The 22,206-nt window shown below is 38.9% G+C and overlaps 1 protein-coding gene across 3 annotated transcripts in view; it reads right to left on the bottom strand.

Annotated features, from left to right (window-relative positions):
• Positions 1–17,915, bottom strand: part of LOC127429736 (pleckstrin homology domain-containing family G member 2-like) — a 53,605-nt gene extending 35,690 nt beyond the window's left edge. The window contains exons 1-2 of one of the 3 annotated variants that reach the window (XM_051678864.1): positions 17,207–17,915; positions 4,666–4,743 (exon numbers count right to left, since the gene is read on the bottom strand). In XM_051678864.1, coding sequence (XP_051534824.1) covers positions 4,666–4,714 — 49 coding nt within the window. In that variant the 5' untranslated portion in view covers positions 4,715–4,743; positions 17,207–17,915. Of the gene's footprint in view, positions 1–1,101; positions 1,212–1,320; positions 1,372–4,665; positions 4,744–17,206 lie in introns of those variants that run through there. The other 2 variants (XM_051678866.1, XM_051678865.1) reach the window with 2 other exon arrangements.
• Positions 17,916–22,206: the final 4,291 nt, after the last annotated feature.

Below are 22,206 nucleotides of genomic sequence, written 5' to 3' on the forward strand. Positions count from 1 at the left end.
TGAGAGAAAGTTCAAAGTGTCAGCTTTTGTTTTGTGTAGTTTATGAAAATTACATAGATGTTATTTAATTGTTTTAAATAAACATTGCAATTCTACACTGTATATCTGAGAGATAAGGACACCAGGAATCCAGCACACCAGCGTCCCTTGCTGTGGACTTACAATCAAAACACATATATCAGTATGCTGGAAACCAGTAATGCTGATCTTTGCAAAAAGGATATCAGCCGTAGTGAGCGCAAAAGTATTCAGGTGCACATTCGTGGCCGCTTCAAAGCATGACATAAATTTAGAGTCAGACAGATGCATAAAGTGTGACAATGTAAACCCAATGCATCCTCTGGAACAAAAGCAAACAGTGTTCTCCATCACTGCATGCAGTCAGACACTTTCATGTGACATGGAAGAACCATCTGTGATCGTACGTGTACACCTCATAAACAGAGAGGTATTTTACCCTAACCCTTGTCCCCATAAAGTTTAAAGAGTCTCTTTAACACAAAGCATGGATTAAAGTGGATAAACAGGCTGAGGTGTCCAAAAAACTGATCACCCCTATAAGTAAGTGGGAGTAAGGGTTGCAGATATAATTGATGAACACACTAGTGGGCCAACACACATATTCTGTTCCTCAAAATTATATGATTCTACATGGAAACTGGAATGAATTGATTAATTGTACAGCTGTTTTAGAAATCTGAAATAATACATTTCAAATAATACATAATACATACATTAAGAGCTCATTTCCTTGCAATATTTTCCAAATGACATCGATCTATTTGGTAAATGTAAAAAGCCCTTTAATTTGATCTTTGTGACCGTAATTGTGATAGATTATTAGACAGCGATATGTACTTATTGTAAGTGCTCCAATCATCGGGTTGCAATTGTGGTATTTTCATCATAAATATCATGCTCATTTTATAAGCTGTTATGTTCAAGAACAGATCATATCATAGTCCCATAAAGACCCTAACAAGACTCACCTCTTTAAATACTAACAGAGAATCAGGTCTGTTTTGTAGATTATGGAGGTCTGTGGTGATATATTTGGCCAATGCGCACATAAGTAAAAGCCAAGAGAAAGAAATCACATACCTGATCCACAAGGCACTCAATCACTCACTGACAGTCACACGACATTAGCTGGACTGACCACCGAAGTGGTTAGCTGTTCAAACTGGAGTTTAGATTGTCCTCAATTGATTCACACTGGCTGCCACATTTTGCTACCCTCTACTAAATGGGAACACCCTCTATAACTGCCCAAATAACCGCAACTGAATCTAATTCCAAAAGTGACTGTATTGACCTCACCTCAGTTGTAAAGAAGACAGGAATCACGCAGCCAGTGATACAGTCTCTTATGTATGCAAAAGTTGTGTGTGAGTCTTGTTCACATGCAGTTCTCTCTCATAGAGAGGCTTCCTGTCTAAATGCGTATTAACATGGAGGCCACAAAACCACTTTATTTTGAGAGTTTTCAAACTCACAGTCATTTACAAAACATGCAGAAAAATGTTAAAGAATCAAGTCAACACACTGGTTCCTTAAAAGTTTCTATTGGGGTTAATCTCACGAAAACAGGGAAAATGATGCCAAAATGCAAACCAAAAATCTAAAATGGGCCTCATTTTCTTTACTTTCTTTCTTTTGTTTTTGGAGTGAAATATGACACGGATATGTTCTTGACAGGTTTCGTGAGATTCATCTGTTACATAAGTTTGAACACGTATAACATATGAGAGGGATTTGTCAGAACTACTTTAAAGTAGGAATGTCTGACATCAGCAATCTAAACAAAAACATTTAATGGAGAAGATGTTGGCTGACCTACTGTATCTCTTTTACTGTTGGATTGAAGCCCCCACAAAATAACAGTACAAGTTTGAGCTGAGCTGCAAACAGTGTTTATCTGTATCAGTGTATCTAGGTACTCATCCGTCTGTTGAGATACTTCCTGTGTGCCGTGCCAGTCTGCACCTGACAACTCCATCACAGGAAGTGGTGAAACCAAACACAGGCAGTTCCCACCAAAGGTGCTCAGCACTCATAACCACCCAGTCAACATGTACCAGCTGAGGTCAAGCTGACATGATTTAGGGCAAATGTTTAAAGATGTATTCATGACCTCTTTATTAATTAAATGTTCTTAAATTCTGTTTTTGTATAGAGTGATACAACAGACAAAACTATAAACTTAATATTTATTCATTTATTGCAACAATTAATTATATATTCAATTATTTCTTAATATATTTATTTAAGGGAATGTTACGTGTTCAACATAAATAATTGAAAAAATAATTTTGACTCATCGTTTGTTTATTTAAAAAAATAAAATAAAATGTCACGATTTCATTGAGGCTGTCATGGTTTGGGCTAAGGCTCCTATTTCTTCCCCATTTCTTTGTGTTTCCTTGATTTCCCTCTCCTTAATGTTTTCTGTGTTTGTCTTTTGTTATCCCTCCATTTGTTTGTGATTGTGGTTTGTTCTGGGCATGGCGCTCCACTCGGCTCCTCCTCCTCCTCCTGATTGTATCAGCCAACTCACCTGTTCCTCATCTTCTCATCAGCCTGCAAGTACTTAAACCCCGGTTCTCCAGTCACCCGTTGCCAGATCGTTCAGTCAGCCAGTGTGGTACTAACGCTTAGGCCTCCTAGTGATGTCCCCTCACCTAGAGTTTTGCCTTTTGTGTGTAACCCCCCCCAGTCTCTACTATATTCCAGGACCATGACTCACCCGGCCTGCCTGCAGCTCCACTCAGCCCCTCACCACCAGCCCAGCTAGTCTTCTGCCACCGCCTTTGCCAGTCTGTTTTACGCCACCTGTGTCTACAAACATCTTGTAATAAACCTGTTGAACCAACTTCGTTCTCTGTGTCTGTGTTCTGCTTTTGGGTCCGGAACTCTCATTGGTTGTAACAGAAGCACTTACACTGGAAGTGAATGGGGCCAGTCCATAAACCTTAAAATTCACACTATATGAAAAAGTATAGCCACAAGACAAAAACATTATACGTGTTACTAAATCACTTACTATCCTTATCTGTGTAAAGTTACATCCAATATTACAGCTTTGTCGACATGACAATGTAACGGTGGTAAGCCCTGTAACCTGGTACATTTTTCAAAATCAACCAATGCAGTGCAGTGTGTGCTGATACAATCAGTGTTAATACTAGCAATGATTTGTATGTCAGTAGATAAAAAAAATACTGATAATATGTAGGCCTACATTTTCTGTAATTTAACAGTCTACATCCAAATCCTGACAAGAAACATTTTCCATGTGTATAAAAGGAGTGTGTCACTGTAATAGAGATATGCCTGACGATCTTCAAGGATGCAGTCAATGCACAAAATAACATAATTTTAAATTCTTCTAATTCATTGCATACAGTCCATTTAGACTACCAACTTGTGATTGTGCTGTCTCTGTTTATATTGCTGGTGCTTGAGGGAATGGCCTGTATAATAGGATGGAGACAGTGGAAAACCCAGAGAAGAACCTCAGAATTAAATTGTACTTGATCCAGCTCATTTGTGCATTGCGCGGGCGATTTCGCCAAACCCACTTGCGCATAGACTTAGCACATGCTTGCACAAAAATACCAAAACTTCATGGTCATGCCCATTGACTTTGCGCTTATGACTTATGGCATAGCCCTGCACTTAGCTTAGGGCCCATAATGTTTATGTCTTGTGGCTATACTTTTGAATCAGTGTGTATTTTAAAGTTTATGGACTGGCCCCACTCACTTCCAGTGTAAGTGTCATACTGTAATCGTGATATTTGCTTGTTTTTTTTTTATTTATTTTTTTTTTATAAAATACAAATAAAATAAACAAAGGGTGAGTCAAAATTGCTTTTTGTTGTAATCAACATTAAGCCACAAATGCTGTTGATTGAGCTTAACTTGTATTAAATGCAAAACATTCATTTCATTTTGTCCAGTAAATCCCTTCAAACTTTTGGGGTTGACTGGATATGGTTTAAAATCTCGCCATATATATTTTAGGACCATGCTGTCATTTTTTATTAGGGATAAATTGCTCTTTTAGGAATTAATGTACAGTATACTGACAGCAACTTGACATGTTCCATTTTCTGTTTGACATAAAAAAAAATTGATTTCCAAATTTAAATGTGCCTGTTGGCCTCTTTATTGCTATTGCATGATCAGAACTGTTGCTATCATGAATTGTTTAGAAAGCCCATTCCAAAGAGAGGTGACCAGCCCTAAACAATTGTGATTGTCAGCACATTTCCAACAGTCTTTTTCAGTTTGTTTGAATTGATAATGTAAGCAACCATTCTTTGTAAAGTAGGAGAGACTGTGGTCCAAAAATATCAACAGTTCTCAGAGGGAGACCACCCTATGTCCAATTCTTAACCTGGTAATTGTTTGCATTGCATTTCTAATAGACACTCTTATCTTGGGAATGCTTGGTGGCTTATCCCCATTGAAAATTGTGCCAAATCCTTTATCCAGCCACTCATTTGTGGTTTTGAACTCAACCACAACAAAGGCTGTGCTTTTATTATATTCTAACTTCAGAATCAGAGCATGAATGAGCATTTCCTGTCAGTAATGTTTGATTGGGAGAGTGTCATTTCCCTCTGATGTCCTAACTGATGTTAATTGATTGACATCTGACCTTGGTTGCTGGCTTTTTTGTGGCTGTTGCGGCCTGCCCCCTCAGGCATGGTGTGATTATATCACAGGAAGTAGAAACCTGCAAAACACATGAAAAGGGTTAAAGTGAGAAACATTTCACTTGAACTAGAAGTTTAATAATGTTGTGTAACAATCTGGACAGTGCGATTAAAATAATGCCATTAATTGAAAGTTAAAAGGTTCCTGGTTTGGAATAAACTCAGCTATTCCTTCTCAATACAAACAATGAATTTTTCAAGCTATCGATCAACACATGCACTTTCGGTTGCAAACACAACCTGCTCCAAGCAAAATAAGAGTTTGGAAATTTAGCAGACACGACAGTTAAACATAAACATCAACAGAGAGGCAAATTATCCATCATTGGTCTCTGGGTCAAGGTTATTTCTCAGGCACTATTTTAATGTGAATGTATGATATAAGAGGTGCACACCTATGATAGAAGCTTGCTGACCCATGCAGTCCGAAAGGACAATGTCAGAACATAATTCTCACCCAACAATGTATACACCCTTTAGATTAGACAGAGAAAAGTTATGGGCATACTGGCTCTTTATCAGTGTTAAAGTGCCTTACGCTTCTTTCACTACAAGAGGAAGACAATGAAAAACAATCTAGAAGAAAAAAAAATACCTTGCTTCAGAGGGTTTCATTGAAATCTATGTAATGGTTGGTGCAGACACAAAAATCTGCAACTCTCTTTCCCAAATGTTGAGCATGTGTCCTGTCAGCGCAATTGGTGCTGGAGCTTTAGGAAAAGGAAACAATCGGGATAGACATGGCTCCTCTATGAAGTGTTAATGTTTATGATATCCTGATAAGACCCACCCCCATGTCACCTGCCCCGGCCTTCATTCCGCAGGCTCCCTTTGCCCGTTAACCAGAGGACAGCACCAGCAGGAGTTCAACATCTGAGAGAAATGCTTAAAACATACCAGCCCTTTTCCATAACTCAGAAATAGACAGAAATAGTTCACAGCATAGGGTAGAAGATCTACTTTCTCCCTGTATTCTGATGTTTTACAATGTAATTGACACTAGTCCTTTTCTATGCTTTGATTTATGAATCTCTAAAGAATAAAGAGGTCTCTATTATCTAGACTGTAATAGTCCGTCCTGGATCATATAACCCAGGAATGTACAAAGCTACATATATTTAAAATTGACTAGTTGGTGGTGGGTTGCCTGATTGACTAACCAGTTCTAAGGAACATCAGTGTTACGGTTGCCAGCTGGTACGTGATAGCTGTGCGGTATGTGTAAATCTCACTCCCCTGGCCTCAAGAGGCGCACTAACGACTGACGCTAGAGGCTGTAGCCTTTAGCCTCCTTGTTAGCGCGTCCGCTTCCCATGCCGGTTGATGCCGGTTCGAATCCCGCTCGGAGCAGGTCAAGCAGGACCAGTTACAGTGGTGCCGTGACCTGGATGGGAGTGAGGTTTAGGGGGGTGAGTGTAACGGGAGCCAGCTGGTATGTGATAGCTGTGTGGTATGTGTAAACCTCACTCCCCTGGCCTCAAGAGGCACACTAGCAACTGGTGCTAGAGGCTGTAGCCTTTTGCCTCCTCGTTAGCGCGCCGCTCAAAGCAGGTCAAGCCAGACTGGTTACACCTGCATAATTAGAGTGGTTCTGCATTTATGTGACCCCGATCTGACACATTTGTGTTTTGTGAGTGCAACAGATGGAACAGAATGCAGGGGTCCTGAATAAAAAATGTTAAAAGTTGGACTATTTATAACTAGACAGTACGTTGTGTTAAAAATGCAACACTCATGATTGGACTTTATTTTTAAAAAGCACAAGACACAACACAGTGGCCTTAGAGGTCCATCTGAATGTGTATGGCTGTTGTGGCAGTTCTTTAAAGGAGATTAATTTAACAGAATGAACTCACTGTAACTTTGGCGACAGTAGGTCAAAAGTTATTCCGCTGAAAAGTTCTTCGGTCTGTGCTTACTGAAATTCAAATGACTGCTCCCAGTGGCCGAAGCTGGAAGTGTTGATGAATATTCAAGCATGTAAGAGCTCCATTTTCCATTTGAAATGTGGTGCCAAAAACGAGTTGTAAAACAAGTTGTTTTTAGATATATATATATATATATATATGATGTAATACATAGAGGAATGCATACTTTATTAACCATATGTCCTAACCCAAACCCTAAACTTAACCATTAATGGAGTAAAACTATAATCTTAGAGGGATATTGAAACCTCTAAATCAAGCTAATCATTGTTGATGTGTATGCGATTTCAGAACCTGTGCCTATAAAGATAAGTAGCAGCACAGGAAAAGGTAAACACATTTGTATTGATGCAAAATGTCTGATGGGAGATAGCGCTTGTCAGTAACTCATCAGAATGGGGTCGATGTCAGGGCACCAGAACATTCTATAACAACATTTCAACTTCCCATGTGATCATGTTATAAATTAAATATTAAACTTTTTCGAGAGGGTTTTACCATGCAAACTTTCTAACAGTTAAAGCACAGCACGCTGTAGGCAATGTAATTACACTAAAATATCAAAACTAAAATTAATTCACCTCACTAATTGACTTAGTTGCCAACTAGTCCACCATCATGGCCCACCCAAAAGAGAGTGGTCTGGGTGTGATACTGATCCTGTTATTTAGGCAGCTCTGTTTGCCTCCATACTTCTCTTGCAGTAAAACGCTCTGAGTCAAGTGTAATGATCTGTTTTGGACATCTTGTAACCAGACTAAATTAAAAATGACCCTGGAACTGTTCCATGCACTGTCCTTCAGAGTGTTTCTCACCGCAGTCCCCTGGGTCCTTTAGGGCCCATTTCCAGCTTTGCCTCATTAAAGGCATCTCACTTCCTGTAACTGTGAGCATGAAGGTTGTTGTACCCTACAACTCTTTGTGGTTAAACCTCATGTATACTTTTTTGGCTCCAGAGCTTGTTTGCTGTGAAATTCCAAAATTCCTGAAATGGAACTGTGGTAAAAATGTACTTCCTTGCCCCCCTTTCAAACTATGGTTTCTAATAGTGAATAAATGGTTCCATCAGGGGTGGAGGGGGAAGAGGATGGGGACACCAAGTATTTTTGAGGCCAAGTGGAATTGAGCCAACATCTGGTTAGCCAGCAGAGAGGTTAGAATGAGGTTAGCAAGACTCCATTCTCCCTAATGCAGAGCAGCCGGTTGCTGAGTCGAAGGTCTTCTAAACACCCTGACATTTTCCTCAAGCAAAATTGCAACTTTGTCATAATGAAAATTTTTGAAAAGGAGGCCTTCTTTCCACCCTGTAATTTTCATTACAGTTGCGTCTCTCGTGGCATCATTCCAGGTGCATCCATATTCACCACACTTTGACAGACAAAGAAACAAAACTACCCGCTGACAGAGTCCTATTACATGAGAGCACAGCTGGACAGTTGTGTGCGAGTCCTTGCCTGCACATGTGTGTGGAGTGGGGACTTTTCTTTTGCGTGTCTAAATGGTTGAAGAATTGGACGGCAATAATATGTTAGTGTGAAGGAGTTTTCTTCTTGTGTTGTAATTTCAGTGCACTGACAGTCACAGATAACATACAGAACAGCCCAGGTGTGATTAAAAGAGCAGTTTTTTTTAATGTCATATAGTCATTAAACTTTTTCTTATTTAATCTGCAAGGAGAAAGACGGACAGAGTTAAACTTTTTCTGGTTTAAACCATCATGATGGTGATCTGTAAAGAATGATCAGAATAAGAATAATCAATATATGATTACATATTGCTAACGGAGCCTAATACGGTAGGTTACTACTGTAAACACATTCTCACACCCAAAACATTACATCCATCTCACTAAAATTCCCTGACACATAAACAGAGGTTCTATGTGTATGTGTAAAAGGGTGAAGATGTTTTTTGATGTTCAACAGCTGATCTGTCCACAAAGCGAGGTCGTGCTGATGCACCCAAACACATAAATAAACATAGAAAACAGAAGCATGACTCTTGTAACCCATGAGGAGGGGGGAAGAGTACTGTCCCTGCTGCTCTATTGTCTATCCACACAGAATTTTGAAGGTTATTGTTTCTTTTCAGCTGACCTTCACATTTCCCTGTGAAGCCGGGCCTCAACGCTGTCATCCACTTCTCCAACCCTCCTCTTGATGACATGTCTGCCCACTGCCAGCACCAGACTCTTTAGTCCCTTCCTTGTTCAGTTAGACAAAAAAGGACTCGCCAACACAATGGAAAAGGCTTGGTTGGGGTGGCCACACGCGCTTATACATATGCTGGTGAGAAAATAAATGGCCGCTGTGGTAGACATGAAAGCTAAGGGGCAGTGAGGAGGGAGGACATTAATGCAGGCCACACTGTATGTGGTCCTCTATCACGTGTAGTAAGAAGAGTTGGAGGAGCCTTTGTTGTAATCTTCTGGTGAAATCAGTGGCTAATAAATTAAAAGTAAAATATTGCCAAGACAAAATACTGTTTCTGAGCACAAATGAAATAATAGTTGAGCTTAGGGGTGTAGTAACCATTGTAACTGGAGGGGATGTGGTCATTTCATTCATTTTGCAGGTAAAGGGCAAAGAAAACAATTGTAGCTGGCCAGCCGTATAAACTGACGAATTTACGACCAAGCATCTACAACATGCAAGCGTTAATCCAACTGTAGCTAGTGCCCACTTACCACCATCTGCCATTTAGCAAATCATACTACTATGAGAATTTCATGTTGCGTAGATAATATTCATTAGCCAAGCTAATACGTTCATAGAGTACAACAGTGCCTGTTTCAGCCATCTTGGTACCGGAAGTGTTTTTCCCATTCATTTTTTTCATAGGTATTTCATAACATCGTTCATAGAGAGTTCTAAACCATGAAACAAACCAACCAGCTCTGAGATGAATCACAATATGCATACTTTGATTTGAAGCACAAAACTATTTGAAAATTGGACAAAAAGATGAAAGTGCAAGACTGTATACTTAACATCTTTAATGAGGGAATGAACTGCGATCCCAAAAAGTATTGTGAATGATGTAATTCAATTAAAAATGATGGAAATGAAACTATTGATTTTAAGTTTTTGATTATAATTATAGAAACAATATATAATGTTTATTGTAGGTCTAAAAATCAATTAAAAATGTTTAACCAATTAATCATACATTTTTCTGTGATTAATCATGATTAAATTGTGGTACATGACACATTACAACAAACATTAAAAGAATCATCATAAACATATTTACTTTATACTTTGTCACAAACAACTTTCAAGAAATTGGCTAGTCATCATTTATTTTAATTATTTAAATATGCACATATTAAAAGAAATGTTTTTGTTTTTTTTTGGAAACGGGTGGCGGGCGGGAGGTGTTACAGTTAATTACACAAATCTTTACAGGACTTAATCTTTTCTACAAGTATATGTATACATGCCATAAAATCAGGGGACATGTAATTACAATTTGGGCAAAATCTTTTGCCGTTTTCCAGTGGACTTTTTTTTTTTTCAATAATAGGATCAAATGGGCAGATTAAATTCATATCAAACTTTATTGGCAAGAGAAACTTAAGTATGCATTGCCAATGCATTATTATACACTATACATACAGATATAAAACATATCTTATGCTGAAATTTAAAATATCAAAACTATTGTTTTCTCTGGCTGCCATTCAGTCTCTCTACAAGTATACCTGGTAGTAGCTTGCTGAACGGACAGGTCCTTCTTAGTCTCTATCACGCACACGCTGGGTTTCTCTTGGGCATTTTAGCTTTTGAAACGGGACCAGGTGAATGTCAGTGAGCGCTTTCGCGCAATGCGAAGAGATACAGCAGCTTGCCCATCAGTCACCCCTCTTGCGGATGAAGTCTTCATTCTCCGTACAGTAAATGCACTACCGTGTTTATTATGCCCGGGGCATGCATCGCACGCAATGAAGAAGCATGCACTGCTTCACACAATCAGTTTCTATGCGAGGATGTGCAGTTGAGTTAAGCGAGTACATCCTGAAAATGTATATATGCCAGCATTAGCCACAGAAAGTTGGGAAAAACATTGGTAAATTAAAGAGTTTGCTCCTGGCAGGCAGCAGATGCCCTAACCCCACCCCTACCCTAATCGGAGCCTGTAAGGCTGAGTAGCCTGCCAGGAACAACTCGGAACACCACTCTGCTATCACGTAAAGGCACAGGAAGTAAAAAAATTAATACTGCATTAATTGCGTTATTTTTTACATGTTAAACAAAAAAAGATTAATCGCAGAAATTAACACGTTACATTTCCCAGCCCTAGTTTATTGCCAAGTATTCACATATACACAAATATATAAGCAGTTTGAGAGTGTAGGTACTCATTCACAATGCATCATTAACACTGGGTCATGGTAGTAGGTGGTCTGCTGAGTTCTTTTGCCGCGATTTGTGTGTCACGATTTGGCTTGGTAAATATTTCTCTACAGGATTAATTGTTAGTGTAGTTCTTCACCAGTAGTTCCACTATTCAGCACGATTTTTAAAAAATGAAGTTGAAATAACAGACTGATGGCTTCAGCTAAAGCATACCATCAATCAACCTGAGCTCACGGTAGGTTAGCCTTTAAAAGTTTATACATTATTTTTAAAAGTCAATTCACCTATGTAAAAAAATCAATGGGATTTGTGGGGATGGGGGCGTGGTCGTGTATCTGTCTGCGGGAGAGGGAGAGTGGTAAGGCGCATCACCTGGGCTGACATTATCTCTTAACACCTGTCTCTTGTGATAGTGATGGTTGAGGGAGACCTGAAAAGGCCGACAGGACACATCAGTAAGCAGAGAGAGACAGTGGAGATAGTTGGCTGCGTGTTTCTGTTACTGTTAACGTGTACTCTCATCGACATTGTTTGTGTATATATTCGGCCACTAAGAGCCCTTTTGTTTATGTTTTTGTTTGACGCTGAAGAAGTAATAAAAATACTCACATTGACTGTTCCGCTGCATCCCAACTCCTCCATTTGTCCCTAAGATACGAACATTGTTACAGGAATTGCTATGTCCAGAATCAGACTGTTGCACTCTCTAGTGTCCCCCTTTTCAGATCGTTCCTATGACCCTGGATTAAACTGAATGTTTCGACGTACATGTTTAATGATCAGCACGTTTTTTAGCTTTGAGACTTTGGTCTACCCTTTACACAGTCTGAGAGGATCCACTAGTGGTGAGAAAACTGTGTACATCAGTAATACAATCCATGTGAGATCTGAAACGAGCATCCACTCAAAAAACAATATTTGGTCATCAACTGGCCAGCAAGACTAGGGCATTCCTTGACATGCTTATTATGAAAGAGGGCCAGTGACCTCATGACAAATGGAAAGCTGCTTACATCAAAGTTCAAAAGATACATTTTCATGGTTCTTCCGAGAAGTGTCATAATTGGACAGAAAGGCAATCATTCCCCAGAGAGCGTATAGTGAGGAGAAAGAGTTCTGGCCAACAGGGCTGTAACTACAAGTTCTAAGGCTCAATAAAATTGTCATCAGGTGAAGTGAAGAGTGGGGCTATAAAAAAAACCCCACTACTATGAGGCCCTTAGCCTTGGGTTCTAGCCTGCTCCACCAGGAATATTCCCTTTGTTTTAGTGAATGTAACTAATTATAGAAGGAAAGCTGTGTCGCAAATGGTGTCAATAAAATAATAAGTGTCTATCCATAAAGTATAAGGTGACAAACTAGCATGCAGCTACATCAATTAATCATTGATGGAAAGGGGGGGCTAATGGACTTCTCGTTTTCAGAGCTGTGTCATACATTATGTACCGAGTCTGGGAAGTTACAAAGCCATAAAATTAGGAAAAGGAATGCCACCAGAGATCAACGATAAGAAATGAAAGGAGATGGATAAAGTGACTAGCAGGGATTAATGGATAAAGATCCAGACATGGCGAAGTGCAGATTGAAGGAATGATGGAGAAATCTACGGCAGGGGTGCAGAAAGAAACCTAGGGTGATCATGGGCAGGGGTGTTTGTTAATGTGAATGTAACTGAGATGCACAAGAAAAAGGGTGTGGACATATTACTCATTGAGTACACTGCCATGTCTGGCAGAAAGACGGTTTGGTTTTGAGCCACCAGACAGAGGACAGCATTCACAGCTGTGCATTTTCACACACCTGCATTTGGAAATGCTCACCAACACACCCGCTATGTCACCACTGCAAACACAAAACACCCTGAGATGGACACAGTCAGCAAATGACTGTTCACTCTCTTTTCTCCACCACCACCAACTTCACTCACTCCCAAACCCATGAACTCTTTGAACAGATTCCAGCTCCTTTCACCTCCAGTGTATTATAGTGTCGGAAATGTCGCTGTGTGAGGGAGAAGTGTGTAAAATCAGCCTCTTGGCTGCTAAGGGACTGCGCTCTTACGTTCAAGCTGGAGGCTTCAGAGGTCATTAAACTTGCTCCATCAAAACCTTTGCAAAGACATCTGCCTGGCAGATGTTCTTATCTAAAATGGTGACATGGTAGATTTTATCTAACTCTTCAAAGGTAGGTCTTCAATGGTAATGATTTCTTACTAGAACTCTATGAAGAGAACTTCTTTAAACCTAAATACACTGAATAAAGGTCAGTGACAGTGACACTCAAGGAAAAGTTCACCCCAAAAAAATGAAAATTCTACCAGCATTTACTCCCCCTTCATGTTGTTCCAAACCGATATGACTTTATATTTTTCTGTGTAACTCAAACATAAGTTGGGAAGTTGGGGGAAGAATGTTAGCTTCAGTCACCACTCACTATTTTCTGGGTGAACTATCCCTTTAAGATGCACAGAATTTGAGCTTGCACCAAAGTCCCTTTCAAGGCAAGTCAGTCTACTCAGCGGCCATCTTTGGAATGGTCCAGGGCAGCTATTTTCTATACAAACAAGTGGCATAAAATACAGCTCCTATCTACTTTAAAGGGATAGATCACCCAGAAATGAAAATTCTCTTATTATTTACTCACCCTCATGATATCCCAGGAGTGTGTGACTTTCTTCACCAGAACACATTTGAAGAAAAATAGAAAAATATCTTAGCTCAGTAGGTCCTTAAAATGCAAGTGAATGGAGATTTCTCTTTTGTAGCTCCAAAAATCACAGACAGTCAGTATAAACGTCATCCATATGACACCAGCAGTGAAATTAATGTCTTCTAATGTGAAACGATCACTTTTGGTGTGAAAAAAGATCAATATTTAAGGACTTTTTAACTGTAATCCAACGTGAGGGTAAGCTGCATGAGAGGGTGGAGTTCAAGCGGTCTCACATGTGACGTATTCGCATTGCCGTGACACCGACGTAATCTCATGTTCTCCTCGGTTGAGACATCCACGATAAGCACACAAACGAACAATTGTAAGTTAGGGTTGCGCGGTATACCGGTACTAACAAAATATCGCGATACCAAAAAAATGTAAATGGTATGATATCATCTTGTTGTTAATTTCGGTACCACATTAAAGTATGCTGCCATTAGCAAAATGTAATGTAAGAGTTTTGAGATTAGATCAAAGACCATTTGAAAATAATAATAAAAAAGCCTCTATATGGCCAAGTATGATCATTAAACAGCAGAAGGATGTCATTAAATTAAATAATACACAGTCACATGCACTGCATGCTACATAATGAATAAGAGGCGCCTCTCTGCCCTGTCATCTCCTTCACACACACACACACACACACACAGGCACGCACACAAACACAACACATACTACTAATGCTTGATTTTCATGCAGTGTGCCCAATAGTATCCTTCTGCAGAGCCATAGATCAATGTGTTAAGTGTATAAACGGCTGTGAACTCTCAAATGAACGCTTTCTCCATTGCAGCTTGGAGATTTCAGCTCTGAAGTCACGGGTAGCTTGATATAAAAAAACACTTCACATACAGGAAGAACTTCAAAGATCTTTCAAAATAAAAGTCCCACTGAAACGCGAGCTCTGTTCAACTCATTGCTTGAAATTTAAGTCATTACGACAGAAAAATATTACTACTGTATAAAAGTGTAATATTCAAAGCAGTCGTTATAATACTCATAGTGACAATAATATAATATTAAATGGTTATATTATTAGTATTATTATCTGTAAGCAATATCACATAAGCAAGTGTACTGAATATCAGCATGTTGTGATTCAGCCATTGCAGCCTTTTGCCTCAGGTAATCAGACTGTTTTCATTTAATGTTGTACAACCTCTGCTTAGCCTTCTTCACAATGGAGTCTATGTGGGTGTCCCACTTCAGGTACTGAGAGATGGTAGAGCCCAGGAACCTGAAATGACTCCACTGCTGCCACAGTGCTGTCCAGGATTGGGGGGATGCATATCACTGCATCCTTGATATGGGCTGGGTAAGGGACACAGAGAATGGAGCTGGGAAGCTCATCAGCCCAAATTCTTGTAGCTGGGGTGCATCAGGAGAGAACAGGGATTTGGCTTATTCCCACTGAGCACTTAGGAGAGGGGGTTTGTCTGCTAAATTCATGGTAAACTAAGCAGCAGGCCGGTATTAGCAAGGACAGTCTTCCAAGGGAATAAGTGGATGGTGAAAAGGGGATGTTGGCTTTCAAAGAAAACAGAGCTTTGCATGTTAACCTTCACATTCAAAGGTCCAAACATCCAGAGGGAGGGTTTGGCAGACTTCCTGCCTCTCAGTTCAGATTCCATGACCAATCCTGAACCCATTCTTCTCTTTGATATGATGAAAACAGCCAAACAATACCCTTTTCCCCCAAAGACCCAAATGGGTGATATTTAAAATTGTTTTGCCCAGAGAAATGCTGCAATTATCAAAATAACAATGAGCTGGAAAAATACAGAACTGTCATTTGCAGAGAATGAGTCTATGTTTTCAGAGCTCAAATCTATGCGTGTTGATATTTTTACGAATTTTAGATCTTGTAGCTGGTCAGTGTGATGACTTTTATAATGTGTTTGTGCCCTGCATGTTTAAAGGGAAAATAAATATGAACCCACAACTCTACTGGCAAATATCAATCAACTGTGTGTAGATCAAACCAAAAAAGCAAAGTCAGCGTAAAAAAAAATAAAAATAAAAAAAAGCTGGGGGTATAAAGTAAGCTTTTGTCAATCGACTGATTTATTTGATCAATGATCTGATCAATCTTAATAGTTTGTTTTGACTAAAAGTCAGGCAATATTTACAAATACAGATTTTCAGTCTTGTAATGAGTCTGACATCCTCTCAGTGAGTTTGTATTCCCCGGTAAAATAATGAGTGAGTAAACTGAGACCAGACGGGATTCATTGGGAAGTTTTATTTGTCCACCCCAAATAGTCAGCATTCCAGTTGCTAAAGAAAATAGTGTTTGTTGAACAAGAGGGGGACTGTTAAGAACTCTTGAGAAAGCATGGCCTTTCAATGTCTGACAAAAGATCTGATGCTGAAAGCAATCCCATGTTGAAGAGTTTTCCAGTGCTGTGAGATAAAGGCTGAGGTAATACTGCTGAAGTCACATCTGAAGCAATGAGCAGTGGGTTAAGCCCATATTGTGGATTGTAAGCATGTTGTATGTTTAACGAAAAATTATAATAAGGAACTTAAAGGAATAGTTCACTCAAAAATGAAAATTCTCTCAACAGTTACTCACCCTCATGCCATCCCAGATGCGTATGACTTTCTTTTTTCTGCAGAATGCAAAAGAAGATAAAGAGAATTTTTCAGCTCTGTAAGTCCATACAATGCAAGTGAATGCTGAACAAAACTTTAACGCTCCAAAAAGTATATAAAGGCAGCATAAAAGTAATCCATACAACTCCACTGGTTTAATCCATGTCTTCTGAAACTAACTGTTTTGGGTAAGAACAGACCAACCAAAATGTAACTAATTTTTCACCACAGATCTTGACATCAGCAGTCTCCTTGGCGATCATGATTTCAAGCTCGATAACACTTTCTATAGCCATTTAGCGCTGTGTATTCGTCAAGTACTAGGAAGTGTAATTAATCTTAAATTCATAGCAAGATGTACAATGAAAAAGGATATATATTTTGGTCTGTTCTCATTCAAATCGCAGATTATTTTTCAGAAGATATTAAATCACTGGAGTTTAATGGATTACTTTTATGCTGCCTTTATGTGCTTTTTGGAGCTTCAAAGTTTTGGTACCCATTTACTTGCATTGAATGGACCAACAGCGCTGAAATATTCTCAGCAAATGAATTGTGTTCAGCAAATGAAAAAAAGTCATATAAATCTGGGATGGCATGAGGGTGAGCAAATAATGAGAGAATGTAAATTTTTGGGAGAACTATTCCTTTAATGACATGTTACAGTGTAACAATGTATGTGTTTCAATAGACAGAAGTAGGATTTGTTGAGGAAAATTGACAAGAAAGGTTTCAGAAACAACATCCCGATGATTCTTCAAAGAGACCCTTATGCTTCTTACAAATACAACTCAATCAACAGTCAGTAAACATTATTAGAACATCATGCCACAATAACTTTATTAACAAAACAAAACAAAAAAAAAAAAAAACATAACACCTACCTTTACAGGTGTGCTGATCGAAGACATCAAAAGAAACGCAGCCAATGTGCGTACTCCGTTTCCCACCCCAATACCCCACTGTGATGAAAAGTTTGAGTTGAGCAGTTTTCCCGGCTCGTGCGCATTAGTGAGTATTCCTGCGCTCTATTACTGACTGAATAACGCGTCTCCGAGGTTTGGCTTCACGTATTGTATTGTCCTAAGCAACAGAAGATGATCCCGTGCTCAATTTCCAACTTTCGTGAGAGATGCGCCGCTGAGTATGAGGTGTCATCGTCTGGACTTTCCACTCGCGTGGACGGCGTCCTATATGAGTAACAGTCACGCGTCACTCACTATATACGTTATGCTCGTGCAACAGCTGGAAGAAATACCAGCATTGTCTAGAGCTCGTGAAAACAACAAGCGTCAACGTCCTTAAAATTAAGCACGGAATATCTTCATTTTCGTCTCCTTTAGGCACAATTAGAGTACATTTAGACTAGACTGCATTAGGAATGACATAATTCATTATAAATCACAGTTATGTGAAGCTAGTTTAGACTGGAGCGATGCGGAGAGTTTCTGTGAGGTTTAATGTGCCTTGAAAGTAACGGAGAATGAGAGAAATTGGCGTGCCCCCCGTAGACATGGACTCCTTGAACTTCCTGTCAAAGTTAACTCTTTACTGCCGCTGTCCTCATTCATCACTTGCTGTAGGGATTATAAACAGTCACCCCCAAAAGTTATAATTACGAGGGATACGTACAGAGAACACCGATGCTCTAATATTATGGAGGTGTCCCTGTTTGCAGCGGTCGTTTATCAAGTTTTGTAGAGCTATTAAAACGCGTTAAATTAGCCGGAGTGGTCATTAAATGTTTTCAGCCATGGTGGATTGATCCTGTCAAATACTTAAAAATGGGACATGTCACAAAATCATTATTCATTTGCGGTGGTAAGTGGTGTCCCTCTACTTTGCAACAGTTGAAATAAACTTTGAATACCACTAAATCATAAAATGTTTGCATGTTTGTATTCTGTAGGGTAAACACAATTCGTGCACTGTTAAAAGTTACATTTTTGTTTTAAAATACATATTTAATTGAGTTTGAGAGATTGCATGTGTAACAAAATGTGCATGTTCCCGCCCTACCTCAGAGAGGTATCATGGAATGTAATTGCAACAATATAACATTTTTAACACAAATAAAGTGGGTATATTGTGAATATAGATTTTATTTAACATGTACAATTTAATTAAATTGTTTAAAAAAAAAATACATATTTTGTTATATTTAAAGAAAATGTTGTGTCCCCCAAATTCATGTCTGTGGTGTTACAACAATGGGGGAATTCTGTTTGGACTACTTCCTGTGTGTAAAGGTTATTGCAGGTGCTGGTTGATCTGAGGGGTGCATGGTGAGTACATTTTTTCTTATTAATTTTCTTAAAGTTAGCTAAATTTCTGACAATTTCATGTGTCGCACTTTATTAGTGTCTGTGGTTTTATGTTGATATGTTGCAGATCTGACATATTTTAATCAAAATTTTGATAAATAGAGTCTTATTAATATCTCCAAAATGTCCCCAGATCTTGAAATCATCATGATGGCAGCCTCCATTTTTAGAAAAGTCTGGATTTGTGCTAATTTGTCTGTGTTGTTTCTGTCTTTCCTGGTAACACCACAGACTCCACAGTAACTCCACAGACAATATACAACCAGACATGTTGTATTTTTAATAAAAAGCATAAGTTTTGCCTTAGGACATTCATAATCATATAATTTTATCACTCGTCAGGTATGGCAAGATTAACTGCTGCTGAAAAGCAGCGTCTTTATAGACAGCGTAGAGATGCAGACCCAGTGCGAAGAGCAGAGTACCTGCAAAAGAAACAGCAGAGTGCAAAAAAAAAAAAAAAAAAAAGACTGAGAATAGGAGATCTCTCAGAGAGGGGAAAGAGAGCAGCAAGGAAGAACTGGCGAGTATATAAGGCAGAATACGGGACAAGAAAGAGCAGAGAGTCACAACAGAGAGCATTGACTCCATCAGAAACACCATCAAGTTCAGATAGTCCAAGGAGGATACCCAGCACATCCAGGTCTGGTTTTAGGACAAATAAAAGGGACTGTAACTGTAAATCATATTTTGTATGTAAATAATACAAATTATGTACTTAATCATTTGTAAGTGATGACACGTGGCTTAATCGTATTTTGACATATTGCATGCAAAAAAAAATCTATGGAAAAAAGAAAATCCACCGAGAGAGAAGGCAATGCTACAGACAACTGAAAAAGCTGCAACATAAACTTGTAAGGGAGAAAAAAAAAGGCTGCAAAATACAAAACAAAATGTGCCCATCTAAAGAAGAGATTGCAGAAAATTAATCTTGAGAGCCCCACAACCAAAACAATAAGCGTTCTTAAGGGAAGCAATGCCTCATCACTGGTCAAAAAAACACTTAGGTTTCACTTCTCTCTGTTAAGTGAAATAAAGGCAAGATATTCTGCAGCAAAAAAGAGAGGGTCAAACAAATTTATGCATGGCTGATTTGTGGAAAATTGATCAAGAAGTATAAATTACGGGTTTTCTGCCAAAAACAGATTAGCTTTTCATATAAAAGGTGGAAAACATGGGAGAGAACTTGATTTCATAAGACAGAAGAATAGAATCTCTCAAGGCCTAAGGAGCACTGTCAAACAATTCTTTTTGAGAGATGATGTGAGTCGGGTTGTCACCGGAAAGAAGAGGACAGTCACTGTAAGAAAAATACAAAAGCAAAGAAGAATTCTCTGTGACACAATGGTCAATCTCCACAAGAAGTTCACTGCAGAGAATAAGCTTTTTTTTTTTGTGCCCAGAGACCATTTTGGGTTACACAGCCAGAAGAGGTTGACTGGGATACTTGCCTCTGCAAAACCCATGAGAACTTGCAGTATATGGCAGACAAGCTGTTTTCACTTGGCATACTTACTTCCAAAAATCTGGAGGAAATGGCTAATGCCACTGCGTGCGATATGACAAAAAAGGAGTGTGCATATGGCCAATGCAAAGAATGCAAAATGAGTACGTATGCACTCTTCAGAGCCCCTCAGAACAAAGAGGTAAATCTGACTCAGTGGTCCCTTGAAAAGATGAGTCATGAGAATGGTTGTGATAGCTCCACTGTTACAATCAAAAAGAAAATAGCAATAACAGAGGATGAGCTTGTGATTCAGTTTCAGGACAGGCTGTTCAACTTCCGTGCACACATCTTTAACATCAGATGGCAGTATTCCATGTACAGGAAACTGCATGAAATCCTTGGCTCAAATGAATGCCTCGTCCATGTAGATTTCAGTGAAAATTACTCCTGCAAATATGCAAAGGAGATACATGCAGTTCATTTTGGGGGTTCACACAAACAGGCTACACTTCATACAGGTGTGTTTTATGTCCAGGCTGAGCCAGCACCAGTGACCTTCTGCACTAAATCACCAAGCAGAAGACATAAACCTCCTGGTATTTGGGCCCACTTGGATCCTGTTCTTAAAATGATCCAAGAGAAACATCCAAATGTGACCTGTCTGCATTTTTTTAGTGATGACTAAGCCTCACAGTACAAGCAGAAAGCCTATTTCTATCTTTTGTCAACGATCCACAACCACCTGGAACATCTTTGTAGCCAGTTATAGCAAGGGGGCACCAGATGGGATAGGCGGAACACTTAAAAGAACTGCAGACAATTTAATTAGGCAAGGACAAGATTTGCCCGATGCAGAATCCCTCTTTTACCATTTGAAAAATTCTGGATCAGTGGTACGACTGTTTTATGTTGGAGAAGAGTATGTTGATGCCTGGGTACAAATGATGGAAGAAGTGCTACCACTGAGCACCATAAAGAGAATGATGAAAATTCATCAAGTGGTGAGCACTGAACACAGCTCTCTAAAATAAAGAGACATAAGTTGTTTTTGCCAGACTGAAAAGGGTGTGTATGATTGCCCATGTTATGCACTCCAAGAGGCATCTCTTAGCATAAAAAAATTGAAAATCTTTCAACAACTGAGCAATCGTCATTAGCTTGTTCACTTTGTCCAGAGGTCATAGACAGTAAACACATTGAACAGTGGTGTTCTTAATTACGATGAACAGCCATACCCTGGTATCATTCAGGAAGTGGAGGACCACAACATCAAAATCAAATGTATGCACAGGAACGGCATAAACAAGTTTTTTTTTGTGGCCAAGCCCCAGAGATGACATACATTGGTACAGTGATGATCAGGGAATTTGTTTCATCCCAGTGCCACTAACTGTCAACAAAAGGTCTGTTCAGATCAAGCATGACATTCGGGAATACCTTCAAAAACACTTTGAAATCTAAAACAAAGAAATGGTGATACTGCTAATAAGGAACACCTACAGGCACACTGCATTAAATAGGCCCAGCCCTTGAGCTGTTTTGAATGTTTTGTGTTAAATAAGTGTGAGGATTTTACATATTTTATTCACTGAAAATGTTCTGAATTTTTTTATTCTCTCTTTATTGAAATAGATCACACTGATTACACCACATTCCATTGTGCAGACATTTCTTTGTTAAGCAGTGAGAAACAGATTGCAAGTGATGTGATACACATCTTTTTTTCTCTCAAATAATGCACTTCCTATTGTTAAACGTGTTATTTTCTTCTAAATGTTTTATCAGAGTAGATTGTAATCTTACTCTGGATACATTTCATGATGGTTCAAGATTGTTTTCATTTCAGTTTTATTTTTTAGTACTGATTTTCTCTAAATGTTGTTGTCTTTAAATGTTGAGTAGATTCTTCTTGTAATCTTACTCATGATGAATTTCATTATTTTGCTCAATAAACATTTAATTACACCTTTTATGCAATATGTCTGTGGCGTTATATTACATCTGTGGTGTTACTTCCAAACGTATCTGAAATTTCTTTTCTTCAGAGCCATTTAATCTTATAATTTAAAGTTTTTAGACTGTAAAGTGATTTTAATCTTTTAGAATAAAA

This window comes from Myxocyprinus asiaticus, chromosome 39, assembly GCF_019703515.2.
Source record: "Myxocyprinus asiaticus isolate MX2 ecotype Aquarium Trade chromosome 39, UBuf_Myxa_2, whole genome shotgun sequence".
Classification (NCBI taxonomy): domain Eukaryota; kingdom Metazoa; phylum Chordata; class Actinopteri; order Cypriniformes; family Catostomidae; genus Myxocyprinus; species Myxocyprinus asiaticus.